This window comes from Gastrolobium bilobum, unplaced genomic scaffold (assembly GCF_033153095.1).
Source record: "Gastrolobium bilobum isolate Gb01-03AN ecotype WA unplaced genomic scaffold, APGP_CSIRO_Gbil_v1 utg5528, whole genome shotgun sequence".
NCBI lineage: Eukaryota > Viridiplantae > Streptophyta > Magnoliopsida > Fabales > Fabaceae > Gastrolobium > Gastrolobium bilobum.
The window spans coordinates 19,245-41,423 of record NW_026896747.1 but is presented as its reverse complement, the minus strand read 5'-3'; the positions used below and the strand labels follow the sequence as shown (position 1 = coordinate 41,423).

The 22,179-nt window shown below is 32.0% G+C and overlaps 2 protein-coding genes across 3 annotated transcripts; one reads left to right on the top strand and one right to left on the bottom strand.

The window, feature by feature from the left end:
- The first annotated feature begins 8,460 nt into the window (after positions 1-8,460).
- Positions 8,461-8,937, top strand: LOC133301807 (subtilisin inhibitor CLSI-I-like). The gene is made up of 2 exons (XM_061501500.1): positions 8,461-8,620; positions 8,704-8,937. The coding sequence occupies exons 1-2, from the start codon at positions 8,554-8,556 to the stop codon at positions 8,931-8,933; spliced, it is 297 nt and encodes a 98-aa protein (XP_061357484.1). The 5' UTR covers positions 8,461-8,553; the 3' UTR covers positions 8,934-8,937.
- A 946-nt stretch (positions 8,938-9,883) lies between these two features.
- Positions 9,884-12,830, bottom strand: LOC133301819 (calmodulin binding protein PICBP-like). 2 transcript variants are annotated; one of them, XM_061501512.1, is made up of 2 exons: positions 10,621-12,830; positions 9,884-10,214 (listed from the first exon to the last, which is right to left on the bottom strand). In XM_061501512.1, exon 1 carries the CDS (start codon positions 12,612-12,614, stop codon positions 10,632-10,634), a length of 1,983 nt encoding a protein of 660 aa, XP_061357496.1. In that variant the 5' UTR covers positions 12,615-12,830; the 3' UTR covers positions 9,884-10,214; positions 10,621-10,631. The 2 variants fall into 2 exon arrangements, with proteins under 2 accessions (XP_061357496.1, XP_061357497.1); XM_061501513.1 differs by having other exon boundaries at positions 9,884-10,170.
- Between the last annotated feature and the right edge of the window lie 9,349 nt (positions 12,831-22,179).

Sequence of the window (22,179 nt, the reverse complement as noted above, 5' to 3'; positions counted from 1 at the left end):
TATACGGTACCGATTTTGTTGTTTATAGCGATCACAAAAGTTTAAAGTATCTGTTTGATTAGAAAGAGTTGAATATGAGGCAACGCCGATGGGTGGAATTTCTAAAGGATTATAATTTTGAATTGCAATATCACCCAGATAAAGCCAATGTAGTGGCCGATGCTTTAAGCAGAAAAGCGTTTTGTATAGCTAATATGATGATTGCCGAGTATGATTTAATTGAGAAGTTTTGGGTTCTCAATATTCCTGTGAATGCAGAGGATAGTCCGTATTTGTCGACTACTACGGTAGTCCAGAACTCATTGGTTGAGCGGCTTAAAGAAACTCAATTACTTGATAAAGAGGTTCAGTCTATGAAAGAACAGGACTTTGTATCCACTGATAAACTTGGTCTTAAGTTTTATAAAGATCATATCATTGTTCTGAAGGGTCAGATGGTTGATGAGGTGTTGGCTGAGGCCTATATGGGTAAGTACACGATCCATCCTGGTGCTACCAAGATGTACCAGGACTTGAAACAGAATTTTTGGTGGTCTGGTATGAAGAAAGACATTGCTCAGTTTGTGAATAAGTGCTTGACATATCAGAAAGTTAAGATTGAGCATCAGAGACCCTCTGGGTTATTGCAGCCCTTGGATATTCCGGAATGGAATAGGTCAATATTTCCATGGATTTTGTAGTGGCATTGCCGAGAACTCAGACTGGTTTTGATTCTATATGGGTGATGGTAGACAGACTGACAAAGTCTGCACATTTCATTCCAGCTCAATTATATGTGAAAGAGATTGTGAAACTTCATGGTGTCCCAGAAAACATCATTAGTGATCGGGACCCTAAGTTCACTTCTCGATTTTGGGGAGCGTTACATCAGGCATTTGGTACGCAGCTAAGACTGAGTACGACTTATCATCCTCAGACTGATGGTCAGATTAAGGGCTTATGCCTAAGAGTAGGGGACTGTTTGGGATAAGTATCTACCCCTCGTAGAATTTTCCTACAATAATAGTTATCATGCCAGTTTGGGCACGGCTCCCTATGAGGCTTTGTATGGTCATAGGTGCAGAGCGCCTACTTGCTGGTCAAAAATTGGTGAGAGACAGTTGTTTGGGCCTGATATGGTCCAGGAGACTACTGATCTGATTATTATGATTAAGGATCAACTAAAGAAAGCACAAAGCCGCCAAAATAGTTATTATGATGCAAAACATCGACCCCTAGAATTTTCTGAAAAGGATCACGTATTTATTCGTTTGTCGCCGACCACATGTGTTGGTCATGCTCTTGGAGTGAGGAAGTTGAGTCCTAGGTTTATAGGACCCTACCAGATTACAAAGAGGGTCGGACCTGTGGCATATCATCTTGCCTTACCTCCACATTTGTCAAATCTGTATAGTGTTTTTCACATCAGTCAACTTCACAAATATGTAGCTAATGTGTCACACATTGTCCAGCAAGACGATATTGAGGTAAAGAAAGATTTGAAAATTGTTGTGGGACCATTGAAGGTTCTGGCTCGCGATGAGAAAGTATTAAGGAACAGAGTTATTCCCATGATCAAGGTACAATGGGAAGATTAGACTGCTGAGGACGCTACTTGGGAGAAAGATAATGATATTCTCCAGCGTTATTATGAGTTTGACGTCAGGTATGTGTTATGTTATATGTGTGATTTTATAGGCAAAATTCTTAAAAGGTGGGGTGAATATAATACCCCTAACCCTTTTAATTAGAAAAAGGCATGTGATTAAATATTTAATCATGCATAAATGGGTTAAAGTAAGTAAAAGATCTAATTAAATAAATTAGGGTTCCTTTTGAGGTAAAAAGTATAGTCAGTGAGATTTTCGGGGTAAAAATGTGTGTAGGAAAATTACCCAAAATGCAAAAGTAAAGTTAGAAATAAGACTGGAAAAATACTCTAGTTCATTGGGTAAAGTTTGGTATTGAATGAAGGTGTGTAGATAGATAAGTTGTTACCCAATTAAAGTAACTTCACTTTACAACTCCTTTATATATTTTCCTCCATCTGCACCACTGTCTTCTTTCTTCTCCTCTCTCTCTCTGTTGCTCGACATTTCCATGAAAAAGGGAGGGTTAGGTTTCAAGTTTTGTTTTTCTTTGATTTCTCTCTACACAAGCATCCAAATGAAAAAGTCCAATACATGAAATCAATAGGAAATCTTCCAATGAATCCGTTCCACCCCTTATTTTAGGCTGAAAATGCTTGTGTAAAAAGTTATCCTCTCCTCCCATTTCGAGATATTATTCATCCAAGAGAGAAATTTTGATTTTAGTTGGAGCCAAGCTTGGGCTTTGTTCCTTGGACCTTGGATAAGCGATTTGAGGTAAGAAATCCTCATTCTAATGGTTTGATTTTCATGGTTTAAGTTTTGAATATTATGAGCATAATTTTGTGTAGAATTTATGAAGTGAAAACTTGAAATTTATGAAGTATTAGTGTGTTTTATGATGATAAAGTGTCAAACAAGCATGATGATGAGTTGGAAAAATTGAAAAAAAATTCCCTAAGCCACTGGCCATGATGGATTTTTAGGGGTTTAGAGTGCAAAAAATATAGTTGCATAATTTATGAACGATTATATGTAATTGAAAGTGTGAGTGGAGGGTAAAAAAATTGAAAGTATAAAAAATCCCCTTGGACCACCACACTAGGTTCGGCCATATTGGGCATTTAGGGGTTAATGTGCCAAATTAATTAAATTAAATAATTGTGCAGGTTTATATGTATGTGTATGTTGAGATTTAGGTATTAAAGTGGTAATACCAAGTGGAAAATCCATTGGAAACTCTCCTTATGAATTTCGGCCATTAGGGTCTAATAGGGATGATTATGTTAAAAATTATTTTGATGATGTGGTTAGGTCCTAATGCATGGCTTTAGTATGATTTTGAAGTTAAATGGTTTAAGACATAATGAGAAGCACCTTAGCTCCTTTTTATGTGTTGCAACGACCTTGTGAACAAAAAATAGGCAAAGTTAGGCTTAAAATTGTTATGAAAATATATGAATAATTAGGGACTAAGTGTGGATTCTAGGAACTATTGGTTGTGTCAATTATTTGATGCAAATCCCTAGCTTTTCCTTGTTGTGGTTTCGGCCATGTAGGCTTTGTAGGGGCTAGGAATTGTTAAAAATTATAAATAGTACTTTAGAAGCTTGGTTGGGTTATTTTAGGACCCTATGTGAGTAGGAAACCATGAGGGTGCTTGTGGTACATGTAACCATCCTTAAAATGGTCTAATAAAGAAATTAGGAAATTATGGTCTTGACTTGTGAATTGACATATGATGTGCATGAATGTAAAGAAATAAAAGAAAAACAATAAAGTGTATGTCTTGTAATTACATGACATTGAAGCTTTTTATTGATTTTTGTTCTGAATTCCTCCTCTAGGTGTGCCTAGGGACTGAGCGTCTTTGGATTTCTTTTGGAGCTAAATAGGTAACTTGTGTTACAAGTGAGCAAATCGATAAAGATTCAAAAGGTAAGCTCTATGTTTAAGGAGTCTTTTCCTGCTTGAGTGCTCCACCATGGTTAGTGAACTATGGTTAGAATGTATGATTGTATTTGATGCTTTGTATAGATGAATTCATATAGAGCTAATTGATATCATGATATGATTTGTTCTGATATGATTTATGTATTGATCTTTGACCATTGAATTGTTTGGTGCAGTGATGTTCGCTTGGGGTCCTCCCTCGGGACTGACTGTGTACACCTCTGTTATGTTCTGGTTTCGCTTGGGGTCCTCCCTTGGAAACACGTGTGTTGATTTTCGCTTGGGCTCCTCCCTTGGGAATTACTACATACGCCTCTAATAAGATATGTAGATATGCTTTGTTCTATTATGATATCTGTTATATGATATGGTGTATACTCTGTATCCGGCTTTCATGCAGGAGTGGGCCCAGGGGTATTGAGAATTCTCTATAAACCTGGAGCTTACTGAGATTTGTTATCTCACCCCTTCTTGGGGACATCATTTCAGGTACACAGGTTGCCGTTGAGCTTTCTCGGGGCAAGGATACGACCCGTGGTTAGAGTGTATTGCGGACCAGATTTTTGAGTAGCTGTAGGCTACTGCCATTTTGCAGTATATTTATGTTGCTTCGTATTCCATTATTTTGAGGATCATGACGTCTGATCCTTTATTTTGTATATGGCCTGTATATGATTTGTACATGTTTTATGCTTTGATGCATGTACAATTGTGTATTCAGGCATGTTTATATTACGAGGTAGTATTCAGTTATACGCTTGCATGTTGTATTTGGATAGTGTTAGACATAGTGGCACGGAGCCAAGTTATACATGCGCCCATGGTTGGGTATATAGTCCTATGTGGACATATGGTATTTCTAAAACCATATATGGTATAAACTGTTTATCAGGAACCCTTGAGAGTGGGATTTGCAAATCCCAATTGTGCAATTTACAGAGGTTACTCTGCCCGATTTTCGTCGTAGTCAAATAAGAATTAAATTAGGAGAAGTATACAATGGGAGATATCATGTGAAAAAGGATTAAAGAAAAAGAAAAAACTAGCTTGTATTTTCGTAAGTTAAGTCTTATGTTATTTCTGTTTGTATCATATGTTTGTTAATTGAACTGGCTCGAGATGGGGATGTTACATTGATCAATGTCTTATGTAGGAAAATGACAAAATGACCAGTTAAACTATTAAATGAAATTGGACAAATTGTTACTTTAATTTGATTGTATGATGTTTGTTTAATTGCTCTTAACTTGTTTGATATTATGCCTGAACCACCATATCCCTTTTTAAATATACTTGGTAATGATATTTACTATCAGTCTCTTGTTGGGAAGCTGAGTTGGCTTCTATATTTTGCTTTTGGGATTTGAGTGTAGATCATAATGGTTGACCATACTTTTTGGTGTTAAAGAATATGTGTTGTAATGACATTCTGGCTTGTTGCCTCATTGCCAAATGATAAGGTAACAAAATGGTATAAAATAAGTAGGATTGTTTGTTAAGAGGCCGAACCTTTGATACTATATAAAAAAATAGAGAATGTAAAAGGAGTTAGTCTCTTTCTCTTCCATTACTGAAATTTAATTAGCTATATTAGTGAAATAGAGAATTAGAGAAAAAAAATGACAATTAAATCACACCAAGCAGACCCTAAGCTTATACTATGCGTTACAACATTTTTAGTTGTTTGGTATAACCATCGTATAGTATAAGCTTATACAACAAAATTCCCTAATATATCAAAATGATGTATAATTTTATTAGGCCTAAAAGGGTGAGGTTAGGCTGATAAAGGGTTGATGTATTAACATCGCCAACCAATGAAATTCTCAAGAATAAATATATTATTTTAATATTAATATATTAAAATGATAATTAATTTTTCCATATATTAATTTTTAAAATATTGGAGTTTTACTTTTGTAAAAATTAATATATTTTTTGGACACACTGATCAATATATTTTTATAAAAATTAATATCATATGACTTATTTGGAAGAATTATATAAATTCTTTATTAAATGATACTTTTGTCAAAAATATGTATTTTTATCCTATCTAGTATTATATAGAGTGTATTATCTTATACAATATAGTTTTATACAATACCATGTCAATTGCTGGATAATACTAAAATTTAATCAGGTCTTATGCTATCAGGTCTTATACTATCAGGCATTATCAAATACAGTGCACCAAATAGGGGTGTTAACGGGCCGAGCCAAGCAGAACTTTGATCTTAAAAGGCTAAGCCTGTGTTTAAATGTGTTAGCCTGATCAAGCCTGTTACCTATTATGAATATAATTATCGGCCTGTGGCCTGACTTATTTATTAAAAATAAAAGTCTGGTTTAGCCTGTTTAATATAAATAAGACAACAAAAATTTATCCAAACAAAATATACAATCAACAGTACTAGTAATTCCATAAATATTTATAAATCAATATTTATCCAAACAGCATAATATAAAACAAAATTATTCAAAAAGTCTGTTTAACTAATAAAATGGGGTGAAATGGATTGAGGAGTAAGAGAAAGCTATTACAAGTAGTATAAAAAATATAAATTAAAAATAAAAATTAATATATTATGTCATCCTGAGAGGCTCTAAGGACGAACTTTTAAATTGAAGCTTGAGGCCTTTTTATTAAACGAGCTTTTGTATAATTCCAACAACCAATTTTAGACATGTAAACTCAGACTTTCACGAGCCGAGCTAAAGGTCCCTGATTCGTTTACCACCCCTAGTATCAAACATGCCCTTAATAATATCATTTTTTTCAAGTACTTTCTTTGTTCATTGGCGGATTCGCCCTTCCTCTGTAACAACTAAGGGTGTAAATAAGCAAGGTCAAGTTAGGCTTTAACATAAATGGGTTATGCTTATGTAAATTATTTCAAATCTGACTTAACTTTTTAGCTTAATACAAGCCAAATTATTAGCTTAGTGTGGCTTGTTTTGAAAAATACAAGGTTTGGTTTGACCTATCAAGACTTCAAAACTAATATATTGCACTCGATGAATTGTATGTTATAATTACTTTGTACAATAGCTAAGCATAACTCAAAATATTTACAATTTCACTACGTTGTTAAATGTAAAAAACAAATAGTCAAATCAAATTATATTACAAAGCAAAAAATATGAAAAATGAAGACTTATTATTAGCTCTGAAGATATCCATCAACCAAAACAAAAAATATGAAAAATGAAGACTTACTATTAGCTCTGAAGATATCCATCAACTAACTTCTCTGAGAATTTTCCAAGAAAAATAAATAAAGAGAAACAAATAAAAAAAATCATACAGATAAACACATGCTTAGCAAAAACAAGATACGTATATGCATAAAACACCTACAAAAATAATAATAAGATATTATGTTATTAAAATAAAATATTATTTAATAAAAAATATGAGTCCATTTTGAAGTGAGGTCAAACCTACTAAAGTAGGTTTATTGGCTGATTTATAAACCAGCCTTTTAATGAATAAGCCTATATTATTTTTAAAATGGACCCACATAAACCAATTTGTAGGCCGTGACAACTGACAACGCCCCTGTTAGCAACATAGATTGCGTTGACCTCAATGTCAGGCTCTTCGCACTAATCGCTATATGGAGAGAGAGGGATCAAGCTCGTGCCCAGCGGTCATCGTCATTGAGCTCGTGTGTAGGGAAACGACAAAAGGACTGGTTAAACTGTTACATGAGATGAGACAAACTGTTACTTTAATTTGATTTTGTGATGTTTGTTTAATGGGCGCATATTTTCTTATGTTGTAGGATAGTAGGAGAAAAAAAAAGTAGAGATAAATTAAATGTGGGTCCCACATTTTAAATTAAAAAAGAAAAGAAAAATTAATTGGCACGGAAAACGAATTTGTGTAAGAAAAAGTTCTTATCTCATGTAGAAGGAGATAATGATTTCCCTTGTTTAATTGCTCTTAACTTGTTTGATATCATGCCTGAACAACCAGATCCCTTTTTATATATGCTTGGTAATGATATTTACTATCAGGCTCTTGTTGGGAAGCGAAGTTGGCTTCTGAATTTTTCTTTTGCGATTTGAGTGGAAATCAGGATAGTTGACCATACTTTGTTTTTGGTGTTAAAGAATTTGCTTTTTAAATCTGGCTTGTTGCCTCATTGCCAAATGAGAAGGTAACAAAGTGATGTAAAATAAGTAGGATTGTTTGTTTAGTGGCTGCAACTTGGTACTGCATGAAAAAATAAAGAATGTAAAGGGAATTGGTCTCTTTCTCTTCCATTACTGAAATTTAATTAGCTAGATTGAAATCAAACCAACGGTTTCATTACTATTTGTGTCATTTCTCCTTCTTAATAGTAGACTTTACCCCATTTTTCTTTATTTAGTGAACTCTTTGTCAACAATAGGTGCTCTTAGAATGTTTATTGATGACATCAAGGCAAAAGAAGCTCTGGAGCAGAGTGAACATGCAAACGTAACGTGGCTTGAATCTCTGATTCGGGTATTTCCTGGTATTGACATTCATTTCAATGAACACAAGTACACGGCATTCTACGTTAATTAAATGCAGTTTATCTGTTTCCGGGCTACAACTTCTATTCCAGACCCTAAATTCCAAATTGAATATAGAATTATTTTTGAATTTGAACCAATAATTCTTGCCACCTTCCCACTTACTCTGATCATCACAGGTATATACTAGCTTTAACAAAGATATTATCTAGACTGATTCTCTTGAAACCCTTTTTTTTATTTCTTCAGAGCTAATAAATTATTTGCATGTCACCACCATTATATACGGCAAACATATAGTCCTAGTTAGCTTACGTGACACCACAAATTCGAGGCACATGGCATTGGAAAAACCAGCTTACTTGTCTCATTAAGCAAATGTCCAAAATAGGTGCCAACCTAGAACCAGCTTTGTTTGGTTGTAGATTCCTTAATCCCTACTTAAATGTTTAGGCTTGAGATAACTTCCATCCCCCTCAAAGATCAGCGAAGGATCCTTTGAGAAGTGTTCGGTCGTTTGGTATTTATGGCAGAGGAAAATCAAGGACAAGGAACTAATACTCCTCAAGAGAAACCTAATGACCCCTTACCAAGTAAGTGCTAATTTTATTCTTTCCAAATATTCAGTGCAATGCCAAATTAAATCAACAAGTGGTATAAAAATGTGTTTTTGCAGGGTCTTACAACCAGCTTCTGGGGACAAATAATCCTACAAAAACAAGTTGGCCTGAGCTGGTTGGAGTCACTGCAGAAGAAGCAGAGAAAAAGATAAAGGAGGAGATGGCTGGGGTTGAAATTCAAGTGGTGCTTCCCGGTTATTCTGTCACTTTTGATTACAAAATCCAGCGAGTTCGATTGTATGTTGATGAATCAAAAAAGGTCATTAGGACTCCAGTGATTGGTTAATCCATCTACCACATATCATTGAATAATTCAATGTTTTCGTTGGTCTTTGGCTGAGACAATATCTTCATGTTACTTGCGCATTGCAATAGAAGTATATTATACTATGGTTTTGACTTTTGGGCAAGATTATGTTCTGCATAAACCAATAAGGGTTCTTGTGGAAAATTTGTTCCATCTGCTTATATGTTGTAAAAATTTGTTCTACCTTTCTGCTTAAGAAAAATGCAGGTTGTTTGGTTTCCATAAGATGATTTTCACTATTCTAACCTTGAAGTTACATTTGAATGCTATTATTTGTTTAGGACACTGTTAGGATACTAGTTAAATGCTAAATTATATAACATAAACGAGAAAGGTTATATTTACAAACTTTTTATTTACAAACTCTTACAAATTACACTATGTCTGACCGGTCATACACTAATCAAGAGTGTATGACCGGTCATACTTAGTGTAATTTGTAAAAAAAATCTGTAAAGAGATCATTCCCCAACATAAATATCATAGTTGAGCTCAACTATAGAATTGGTATTTGTCTTGTTATCTCTTATCACCTATTCTACCCTATGGAAATAGACAATGTCGGTAGTTGTAACTTGAAAATCGAAATGCAGTGTACTCATCAAGAAAAGATTTATTTGAAATGTAGTTGAAATTTGCCTTTCAAACCATGGTTTATAACTATTTTTAAAGTTGTTCATTATCACATCTAATAACAAATGTTGATTTCACGCTTTCTTGAATTAACATTTTATTTTGTGGGCAGAAAATGTCTATTATTTATTTGCTCTCTATAAATATTAGGTGACTACTGACAACGATTTAGACTTCCCAGCTGCACATATGTATTAACTACTAGTCACAATCTGAAAAGAAAATATCAATATTTTTAATAATTCATGATGATGAAAGAAGAAAAGAAAATTATATAATACATAATATTTAGTTGTTCTTCTGCATTGTAGAAACAAATATAATAAGTTAACAGAACCCGGAGGCATGGATAAATTTAAAACACAAAGTGTTGGTGCGTCAAATACAAACATAACAAAGTAAACAGATAATTAAAGAACACTAAACAATTTTTGTAAAGCAAATCTATAGAGCTAAGCACCCTGTCTGTTACATGTTCCTTAATGCTTCAAGCTGAATGTTTCCATGCTTCAGAAAGGAGATATTCAACAAATTACTTGTTGTAACGGGCATGCAGATTTCTCTTGGAAATTGGCTATGCTTCCTGTTCAAGATAACAATTCCTCGTTGTTGACCTTCATGTGCACACTAACCAAAAGAGAAAAGAAAAACAGGAATTTCTGAAGTTATGATATTTGATCTATAAAATTATTGTTTTTCTTCCAACATGAAGTTGTTTGTTATTTTTTAAGCTTAATCTAGTATTAGTCTTGTATATACACTTGAAAATAACAAGTTTTATTGATTAAATATAAAAAAATAACTACAACAAAAGATATCAAAATTAACATAGTTATCCTAAAGTAACATAAATAAAAATATATTGAATTATTTAAATAAAATTATAAGTGTAACACTACTAAAAATAATATAAATTATTCTATGCCTTGAAGAAGTCTTAAACTTTTAAAATGGGGAAACACATGTTGATGATTAATGAGAAGCCTATAAAGAAAGAGAGAAAAAAAAAAGGGGGTGTATGTTAAATTTTTACCTCAGCATCTATCAGCTACAGGCTTGAATCCGTGTTGCATGAGCAAATGCTGAATTGTTTCTCGTATGATTTTCATATTTTGGTATTGGCATTACCGTTTCAAAAGCTTCAACAAGCAGTGCCACCTTCTTCTTCCTAGCTGGAGCAAGTTTTGTGACAACTTGTCTGAGTGCACGATCAAGCATCCATTCATCTGCATTTTTTCTGTCGTCCACCATTTGATGCCTCAGATCAACCTTTTCTGGTTCTGGTTCAGGAACCAATGGAAGGAAATTTGGCTCTCTTGGGTTGAAATTTCTCATTTCATCATCATCTTCAATGGGCCTCTTTCTCCTAATTGAACCTTTCCAATTCTTGCTTGTGTTTTTCTCTTCACCACCTATGCAACTTGTGCTTTGGAACTTAATAGCTTTTCCTTGATCTTCCTCCAACAAGTCCTGGCCTTGAACAACTGTGCTTTCTTCTTCAATATAGGTGCCTTCTTCTGATTTGGCTTCTTTGAGTGTTTCATCAACCAGAATGTCCTCATAATAGTTGCTACGGATATCATCTAACCATGTCACAGACACACCATGAGAACTCTCTGATAAGGACTCCACTTTTGAGTCATTGTCCTCCTCTGTGTAGACACTTGAATCAGCATCCTTTTCATGATCGAATCTGCAAAATTGTTCCTCCTCCCACTCCATATCATAGGCTTTGGCATCAGAATCATCCATGTCAACATCCCCCATGTGTTCCTCATCACTGCAATAGCTTCCCATACTTATTTCTTCATGAGTCAAACTAGACTTGTGATCTTCATCTGCATCTTCTGCATTTTGTTCTTGTAGAAAATCCCCCTTTGTATCTACTTCAGTTGCAACATCATCAAAGGAATTTTTCAAGTCCTCCTCAAGATCAATCTGAGACTTAAGGGGAGAAGGAGTATCAGTAATGCTTAAAGTAACTTTGTCCTCATCCTCTATTGTAGACTTGTTATCTTCTTGACCCTCAATCTCTTCAAGAAAATCAATTTTCCCCATTTCTTCTGCTTCTTCTGCTGGTTTTGCATCCTTTTCCTTAGCATAGATTTCAATAAAGATATCCATGCCAATTTCATCATATGCAGGTTTTGCATCAAAGACATTCTGCTCATGATCAGAATCCTTCTTCTCTGTCTCATGGGGAACCTTCAATCTCCGAGGGCTCAGAGCTTCTATCTTAATGCGCTTCTGGGTCTTCAAAAGGCGCCTCCTTGATGACATGAAGCTCTTCAATGGAGGCAAATCAGAATGGTGATGACCATTAAGAGAACAATATGTATAAGGGCAAACCTTCATGATTGAAGTTCCCTCTGACTCAGTTCCCCCAGGATTAAGCATAAGGTATTGAGGGAACTTTGAGTTTTTCAAAGTTGAAGAACATGTAGCTTTTTGTGGTGCACTCATATCAGCACATATAGCAGCTCTGGTGGATTTGCTGGGACAAGTTCTAGAAGCTTTGAAACTAGTAGTCTTTGTCAATGTTCTCACCAAACTCAAACTAGATGATCTTGTCAATGTTTTTGCAGGTTTTTTACTAGAAACATAAATATCTTTTGAATCACAGGAAAATTTTCTTGGCAGATTTTTAAAATCAGAACCTGGTTGAGTGTTCTTGTGGCTCACCAGGAAAAGCTCCTTTTTTGCATGTGAACTACTTGTGGGCTTCATGTAATTGGGTGAACCATATGTTGTTCTCACCAAAGGTTGATGCTTCTGTGGAGATGCTGTTGTTGTTGGAACATGAAGAGGTTGTGGCTTTCCTGGTTGAGAAAAGCTTCTCCTTGAAGGTGATGATGATTGAAGACCCTTATGATCAGAAAGCTTGATAGACCTTGACTTCTTCATTTTCTTCTTCATATCAGCTCCTCTACTTTTTCCATCTTGGTGCTGAGAAGAAGATAGCTTCATGTTTGATTTAACATGTTCAGCTTGGATACCAAGCTTGCTTGGTACCTTTCTTTGAACCATATTCCAAGGGAAAAAAAAAATCACAAGATGAAACAAGTGGCAATAAAGGAATAAGAAATTGGTTTTCCTTCCTTAGTTTGTGGAGTTCAAGCAAAGGAAGGAAAGAAACCTTGGTTGTGGTTTTGTTTTTCTTATGAGGAAGATCACAAGGGAAAGAATGAAAGAAAAGGAAGAAGGCTTGAAAGCCAAACAACAAGAGAGATTCTACCCCTCTTGGTTTGGTTTGGTTTGCAAAGGTTTGCTTTGTGTTTTTCTTTTTGTTTATTTTCAACTATGGTTCGGCAGATGAATGCGAATTTGAATATTGGTGTGATAAGTTTTTGATGCTGACTTGCACTAGCAGGCGGTTTTGGGGGCCCTTTGAGCATTTTCTTACTTTAATTATTAGTATATATTTGTAAGTTATAATTCTTCAATGGTTATGACTTGATTTCTTTTTTAAAACATAAATTTTTTGCTGATTTGATTTCTCATCTCATCTATCTGCAAATGACTAAATTACCCTTCTCTTGGTTTTGGATAAGGAAAACTTTGTGTCCTTGTGTTGGTGAATATATGAAGACAATATGCATTGTATGCACCTGCTTACTTGGGCAGTCTCTTGATTGAATGTGAATGAATTGTACGCGTGTAGGAGAAATATAGGGATCACATTTCAATTAATTATAGGTGTTAATCATCATAAATAATTTTATATCAATTATAGGTGTTAATCATCATAAATAATTTTATATCAATTATAGGTATTAATTATCATAAATAATTTGACATTGATTATGGGTAATTGATTTTGTATTTATGGAATTAATTTATGGGTGATTGATTCTATAAAGGATATATATATGGAAAAACATTTCTCAAGCTGATTCATCTTTGAATAGTTATTATTCCCTTTTTCTCTCTCTTCCTTTATCACCATTGATCCATCTTTGTACGATTATGATTTAGTAGCCGAAGATAAGATTATCTCAAGCAGCTTCAGAAATGATAAGCTCATATATATATATATATATATATATATATATATATATAGGAGAAAATATTTCTGCAGCCAGTTTAGATAAGGTTGTCTACAGCTACCCATTTTTCACTAAGTGTGACCGGTCAGACTTTAAAATTGTATTTTCTCTCTCCGCCACGTTAGCCGACAGTGTATGAGAAAAGAGAAAAAAAGAACAGCTTTATTGTTATAACTAAGTATGACCGGTCATACTTAGTTAAAAATGACTAGCTGTAAATAACCTTATCTAAAGTGGCTGTAGAAATATTTTTCCCCTATATATATATATATATATATATATATATATATATATATATATATATATATATATATATATATATATATATATGGAATCAATTTATGAGTAATTGATTCTATTATTATGAAAAATTAGTGATCTTGTGTTAATGAATGACTTATTCCGTAATTATGGATGATTGATTTTGTATTTGTGAAAATATGTGATAATTATGAAAGAAACAGGAGATTATTCGAGAGACTAATTAATGGTAAGAATTTTATTTTTGACTAATTTAAAATAGGGAAAAGATCTATTTATAATTTTTTTTTACAAATTACAATAAGTATGACTAGTCATACGTTCTTGATTAGTGTATGATCGGCCAGACATATTATAGTTTGTAAATAAAATATTTCCTTTTAAAATATGCATAACAATTATTTTATTGGCTAGTCCTTTTTATGAAGATAAATAATTTTACTTCTGTGCTCGGATAAAGAAACTAAAAAAGAATTGTTTTTTTTTACAGAAAAATAAATCAATTTTATTAATCGTAATTTTTAAAAACTTCAGCTGCACAATGAAAAATAAATAATTTTTTTTTTGAGAAATGTTATTATACGAATCTTTAATATAAAAGAAATATATTTTTCATGATAAATATCTTTTGCACACATAAAAAGTGAGTGACATTTCTTTTTTTCTCTGTTCTTTTTTTTAGGAGGGGGGATATTTTGACTACCAAAAGTGTCCACTACCACCTTACTACCTATCAAATCACCATTGGATCAAAGAGAGAGAATGTTAAAAAGTTTTTGAAGAGAGAGAAAATGTTAATTCAATGGTGATTAGATAGGTAGTAAGGTGGTAGTGGAAACTTTTGGTAGTCAAAATATCCTCCCTCTTTTTTTAGAAATATTCCATCGGTTCATCGCTTCGCGATTAGTCCGATTCGAGGCGGGTCCAGGATTAAGGCTTTAAACCCCTCCCAAAGGTGGTACTGGGGAGGTTCGAACACGTGCCCTCACCCCCACCTGCTCAGCTCCCATGCGCCAACTGAGCTACCACCATTTGGTTTTTTTTTTTCTCTCTCTGTTCTTCTTAGTGAGTCTCACCTACTTTTTTATGTATTGGATGAGACAAAATTATCTCATTTAACATAATAAATATATTATCCTTAATATAAAATACTTAGAGTTTATCCATATATTTCATTACAATAAAATTTTCAGTTTCTATCTATGTAAGTCTATTAAAGAAACCCATTTGATTCAAGGAATAACCACAATGGTATCCGCTTTCCAATCAATTGCTTTTTTAAGATGCTGAATAAACAGAATTATAATGACTCTATTATGGAAATAGTAGCTGATTTATCAAATAGAATGGATGGAAAGCTCTAAATAAGGATACTCAATTAGGTAGCAATTACGAGTGATAGTAAGGTTGGGTTTATCTTTTTATTTGGGAGAATAGCAGTTGGAAGTTAGTAGACAGGTTAGCTCAATAAAATAACTCCAAGATGGGAAAGACTTCAATGTTCATAAATTGCATTTCTTCACGTCTAGGGTGTGGCTATCTCATCATCTATTTTCCTTAACAATCAAGCTTTTGTTATTGATATTTTCTAACCAGCATAACTCGGCTTTTTGACCCTTGTGCTCTTCATTAATTAATTAATAATTATTTTGTTTCTTATTTAAAACTATCTATCAATCTGCCTCTCTTTAATCGATTACTTTGAAGATTTAATCGATTAAATGGTCAAAACTGGAAAAAAAAATGGTTGACTTGAAAATTTAATCAATTAAATCTCTCTTTTAATCGATTAAATATCCATCTTAATTGATTTAATCGATTAAAACTTATATTTAATCGATTAAATATCTCAAATGAGCGTGAAAACATTGATTGAATGAGACAAACACGATATTGGAGGTTATTTGAATTTTGAATTTTGAATTTAATGTAATAGGAGTTGATTGCGATTAGTATTTAATAGGAGCTGATTGCGTCCTATTAAATACAAAACACAATCAGCTTCTATTAAATACAAATCGCAATCAACTCCTATTACATTAAATTCAAAATTCAAAATTCAAAATTCAAAATTCAAATAACCTTCAATACACGAAAAACTGATTGAAGACTCTGCTAAGTATTTTTATGATGAATATGCAAGACGGGAATGGTTCGTTGTTCGTACTATATCAAAAGGAAAGTAACAAAATCATTTCATGTAAATCAATCCAGTTTCCAAGAATCGTTTTTCTTTCGTTGGTTTCTTTGTTTGTTTGGTTATCTATACTTGTTGATTTGCTTCATATGCATGGAATCTGCTTTTGTTTATAGAATAGATTTGACCTTTGTTACCTGTTGGGAGATTTAATCGATTAAATCTTCAAGTCAACTATTTTTGTCAGTTTTAACCATTTAATCGATTAAATCTTCAAGTTAATCGATTAAAGAGGGGCAGATTGGTAGATAATTTTGAACAAGGGACAAAATAATTATTAATTAATTAATTAAAAATAAAAGGGTCAAAAAGCCAGCATAACTCTTTTCTTTTCAGCATTTAAAATCAACATAATATTAAGGACAACAGACAACACAATGCACGATACTTTAAGAGAGAAAAATGAAACAAAATACCCTCAAAATATATGTGATTGTTCGTAATTTATTTATTTTTTCGGATTATAATTTTTATTAGTGGGCATGAACTTTTAAATTTATTATAATAAAAAAATGTTGCACTTATATTGATGTTAATTACTTGATTACTCAAAAACTTGTTAACACGAATGATATTTATATACATTTAGGGAAAAATGTTTCTGCAGTTAATGCAGATAAATTATCTGCATTTATTTCCAAAACGACGTCGTTTTAATATTTAAATCTTAAAAATTATAAATATAAAGACTATTATAACTCTGAAATAAATTAAAATTACAAAAATACCATGATTTCTGCCCCAAAACGACGTCGTATTAGGCTTACTGCAGATAATTTATCTGCATTAACTGCAGAAAAAACAAACCCATACATTTATAACACATTATTTTTATATTATTTATGTTAGCTTTTTTATAATAATTATTGTGAAGCACAATTAATTATATCCCTTTTTCTTGTTTCCATAGAAACGGTTTAAGTCATCGTCCATTTGAGGTCTATTATATAGGCTCACTTGATTAAGTGATCCTTTTATTTATATTTGGATATATGTAAAACTATTATTAGTGTGGGTAAAACTCATAAAAATATAGCCCTCACACATAGATGATAAGGAAATTAAGGTTAATAAGTTTGACTAATTTTTTCTGCATTCACATTTTTGGAAAATTTTCGCTCTATAATTGCCCCATCAATCGTTGTGAATAGGGAGTTGTGTAATCTATAGAAAAAGATCTTGATCCTTCAACTATTATAGAAATAAACCACAACAACTTTGGAGATATCAAGAATTATGTTTTCAATGAGTAAATTTAAAAATATTATAATTTCATATAATTCTAAATTTTACTTTTTCTTAAACTTTATTTTTAATTAATAAAACAAGCAAAGCGTACTTCCTAACACACATTGGTTTTTTTTTTCTCAAACAAGTTGTGTATGAGAAAAGGTGTATCAAAATGGCTGTAAAAATCATTTCCCTTCTAACATACGAGTTAATATTGTCAATTGTCATCGCCAATTTTAACACAAATTCTACATCATAAAAAGGTAAAGCTGTAATAAAAATCCTTTCCCCAAAATGTTGTTAATCATTTTTTTTTGGAGACATATCCGTTTACAAAATTTTTTTGAAAATTTTTACAAATTATATTATGTTCTCCCGGAATAACATAGTATAACCAGTGTTCTGCCGGAAGAACATAGTGTAGTTTGTAAGAGTTGTAAACAAAAAAGTTTGTAAATATAATCTGTCTTTTTTATTTTTATTTATGTTTTTTATCAAAAAAAATTCGCGTAAAAATCTATTGGTCAACATTGTATGACATTCTGTCTTTCCATTTGATATATTTAAGCCTGGGTCTCCCTAATTAATGTTTACGTTAGTTTTTATGTGTCTCATTTAAAATGTTGCTCATTACATTGAGTAAAAATTAAGAGGACTTTTCAAAGAAGCATAAGAAATTTTTAAAGATTTGTAAAAAAAAAAACAAAAACAAAAAAAAAGAAATACGATAAATTTCTCCATCGGTTTAAAATTTGTTAAGACTATGGGAAGTAAAATTTTAGTAAAAGTGGACTGCGCAAATTTTATTTACAATATCAAGAATTCATATTATGAAATTGCTTTTTTAATAACGCAAGTATCACTGACTTTGAAATAGAGAATCTAAAAAGTAAAAAAGAAAACTAAGTGAAACTTAAAAGCTTAATATTATGGCACCTGAAAAAAAAAATCATAATAAATAAATGAACAGATATGTTAAAATATTTTTCACAATGTAATAATTACATAAACGAATTCTAAAAACATATGGTAATGTACAATCACAAAATGAACATAGGGGTAGTGATATAATTTCAACATGCTAATTATTGATTTCAATATTTCCAGGGCAAGACAAATTTTTATGTTTTAAAAACATAATAATTGGAAAGGAACCCAAAAACAAGAGATTTTTTTATTTCTTTAATGGCAAGTAACATTTGGGAGGCAGAGACTAAAGCACTGTGGAAAAGACAAAGCCTTGTGGTCGGCAAACATGGGCTGCTAGTGGACCCTACAAGGGGCATGGAGTCCACATTTGCAGACGCTCCTCTTCTCTACATCTCAACCAAAGATTCAAAGAAATAAAGCTTATAAAATAGAAAGTGATAACTGATAAAGTAACAAAGACGAATAGAATACCCCATTCAGATATATGGTCATCCTATTATATGATCCTTTTTTTGTAGGACACGCCACCGCCCCATTCTTGCTTAATGGTCCTAAACTATTTGAGAATGGTCTTTAAATTTAAAAGAACACCTTCAAATAAGGTCATGCAGCCCTTTCTTTGTTCTTAAGTAGTTTTCAAATTAGTTTTGAATGAGTTTGTGGAAAGCATGACAAAAGTCCAATGTGATGTTTCATAATGGAAAAAACAAAAAGACCAAAAGAGTTCAAGATGAGTTTTGGAGAATTTATTCCGTGTTTGTTGTTCAATGATTGGCATGAAAATTCTCATGGGACTGGCGGCCAGGGGTGCTAAACGAGCGCCTTTGGCTCGGCTCGTGAAGGCCTGAGCTTACATGTCTAAAATTGATTGTTGGACTCAGGTTTGGACTTGTTTAAAAGCTCGTTTAATAAAAAGGCATCAGGCTCTAATTCAAAAGCTCGGCCTTAGAGCCTTTCAGGCTTGCCTAATATTTTTTTTTTTATATTTTTTATACTACTTGTGATAGCACTCTCTCTCTTCTCAATTCATTTCATCCCATTTTATTAATTAAACAGACTTTTTGAATGATTTTATTTTATATTATGCTATTTGGATATACATTAAATTTATGAATATTTATGGAATTACTAGTGTTGTTGATTGTAGATTTTGTTTGGGTAAATTTTTGTTGTCTTATTATTTTAAAATAGGCTAACAGGCTAAACCAGACTTTTATTTTTTGTAAATGAGTCAGGCCACATGCTGATATTATATTCGTAACAGGTAACAGGCTAAGGCCAGTCTGACACATTTGAACACAGGCTCGGCCCGTTAAGACCAAAGCTCGACTCGGCTCGTTAACACCCCTACTGGCTGCTATGGTATTGTTCGCATGTATAACTATATTAATGTAGCTATATTCAACGGTTTTTTGACGTTTTACCGCTAATTAAATTAAAAATTATCACTTTGTCTCATCCTAAAATTATATATGAATCTGCCTCTATTTAACCATTGATTGAATCATGTGATCGATTACAATATTCATGTAACCGGTTACATCACAATTAACTGATGTAATCGATTACACCAGTATACGGTAATCTATTACATAAGTGAATGAAGATATATAAAAATTTTTCCACGAGATTTTTTGGTTCAAATGACTTTCTATAGTCACATATACAAATATTGTACTTGATGAAGGATTTTATGGTATCACAATACCTAATGTGACATTAAATTTGAGACTTTTTTACCTAAAAAGCAATAAGGGCTTTTTGAAATTTTAGGATAAATTTGAGCGATATTGATTACATGACTCATGTAATCAATTACATCAATCAGATCAAACAGAGGCAGATTGGTGTTAAATTTTAGTAAAAAATTAAATTTTTTAAATAGTATAAAAATGGGAATATATTTATAATTTTTATTTTAAAAAAGGGCAAATGGGTAAAAAAAAAAAACCTATATTCAACTCTTCTATATTTACACATCAAAAGATTATATAGCTGCAATGAATGTTTGTTGCAGAATGTTATGATATATAATAGCTATTTACGAAGGGTTTTATCAGAGTTATGTTGTAGGAAAAGTGATTATGTAATGTTATAGAGATTCGTTTTGCGTGCCATAATTTTCTTTTTTTCTTTTTTCTTCAAAAAGTATGAGCCCCACAAAATGTTATGTGTGTAGGAAAGTTTGTTGTATCATCTTAAATGACAAATGCAAACCCCATTTATGAATAGGGTATATAGTTAGAAATTGGTTGAGCCTTTAAAAGGTGAAATTAATTTTTGAATGATACCTGGTAAATGTTAAAATGCTTAAATCGTCATTTAATAACAATTTTTTTTTTGGGTAAACTAATAACATGTTTTCACATCAAATGAGTTTAACAATACATAATTTAATATTTCATTAATAATTTGACAATACATCATTTTATTTATATTATATTATTTATTTTCATTAATATAAAATAAATTAATTATTTAAATAATTTTAATAATGAAATAATATTAATTTAATTTTTAATTAAAAGTAATTATTGAAAGCCATATAAGTTTAAATAGACTAAAAAATCTGGTCAAACCAATAGCATACATCATGCCAATAACCTCGGGAAAACTCAAATTTTTTTCTTCAATAAATCACATATATCCTTTGTAATAGGAAATCATGTTTGAAAACATCTTAGATAAACCTAATCTATCGTGGCCCAATTCTTTTACATAATTGTAGACTAGTATTTTTCTTTTTTCTTTTTTCATTAGAAGAGTCGTTTAAAAAAAAAAAACAGTGTAGACCATTTGGTGGAAAAGGACCACACATCAGGCAAAAAGATTTTTTTTTTATATCATTTTCCAGTGTATATAGTATAATATAATATAATTATTCGTTAATTTTCTTGACTGGATAACTATGGGTTATTATATTATTAAAATATTTAATTAGCATTAAAAGTTAAAAAAAAATTAAATGATAACGTACAATTGCTAACTAATATAAAATTTTACAGTGATTATGAATCAAAATTACGTTTTAGAAGGAAACAAATACCGAAGGATTTTATTTTAGGGAAAAAGAAGTATCATTTAAAAGGACAGAAGTTGTGTCCTTTTAGATGATTTACACAAAGTACGACTGGTTATACTTTGTGTAAATCTCAAAAGTTACTTTTTTTTTCTCTTCAGTGTCATCTTGACTTGTAAAGTAAAAAAAATAACTTTTCAGATTTACACAAAGTATGACCGATCATACTTTTATAAATCACTAACAACTTATGTCATTTTAAATGACATATACTAAACCATTTTATTTTATTTTATCTTTAGACTGATTGATGATTTGGTAATCTTGGTTTACATTGGGATATTTAACCCGAAAAATAACGTTGGAATATTATTGACTTTTCCGTAAAAACCGACTGACATATTATTATACTTCAGTTTCGTGATGTGCATTTGCTTTTCTTTTTTAACGTGTGCATTTGCCTTTAAATAAAACTCTTATGATCACTCAAAAAAGAAGAAAAGTAACAAAGAAATAAAAGCAAAGGAAAAGAGAGATAAAGATGCAAAAATAAAAGTGACTTTGGACAAGTTGAAGTTGTTTTTGTAATGCATGTGCTCTAAAGATTCATGAACATGAAATGAAATAAAGGACTTCTTTGTTTCATTTACGGATCCTGATTTATCAGGATTCATATCCAATAGCCATCTTACTAAAAAGTGGCGTGAGATGCAGGTAAATTACCAGTTATTGTTATTATTATTTTATAGTATCTTCCACATAAATTATATATGATTAAGTTATAAACATGGGACCGAAAGATGCACCTTTTCGGGGTTAAAGATGCACCTTTCCGTGGTTGCTAAACTTTCAAAGCACTAATCCGAGAATTTGCTCTAGTTTTAATATGACGAGCAAGACAAATCAATT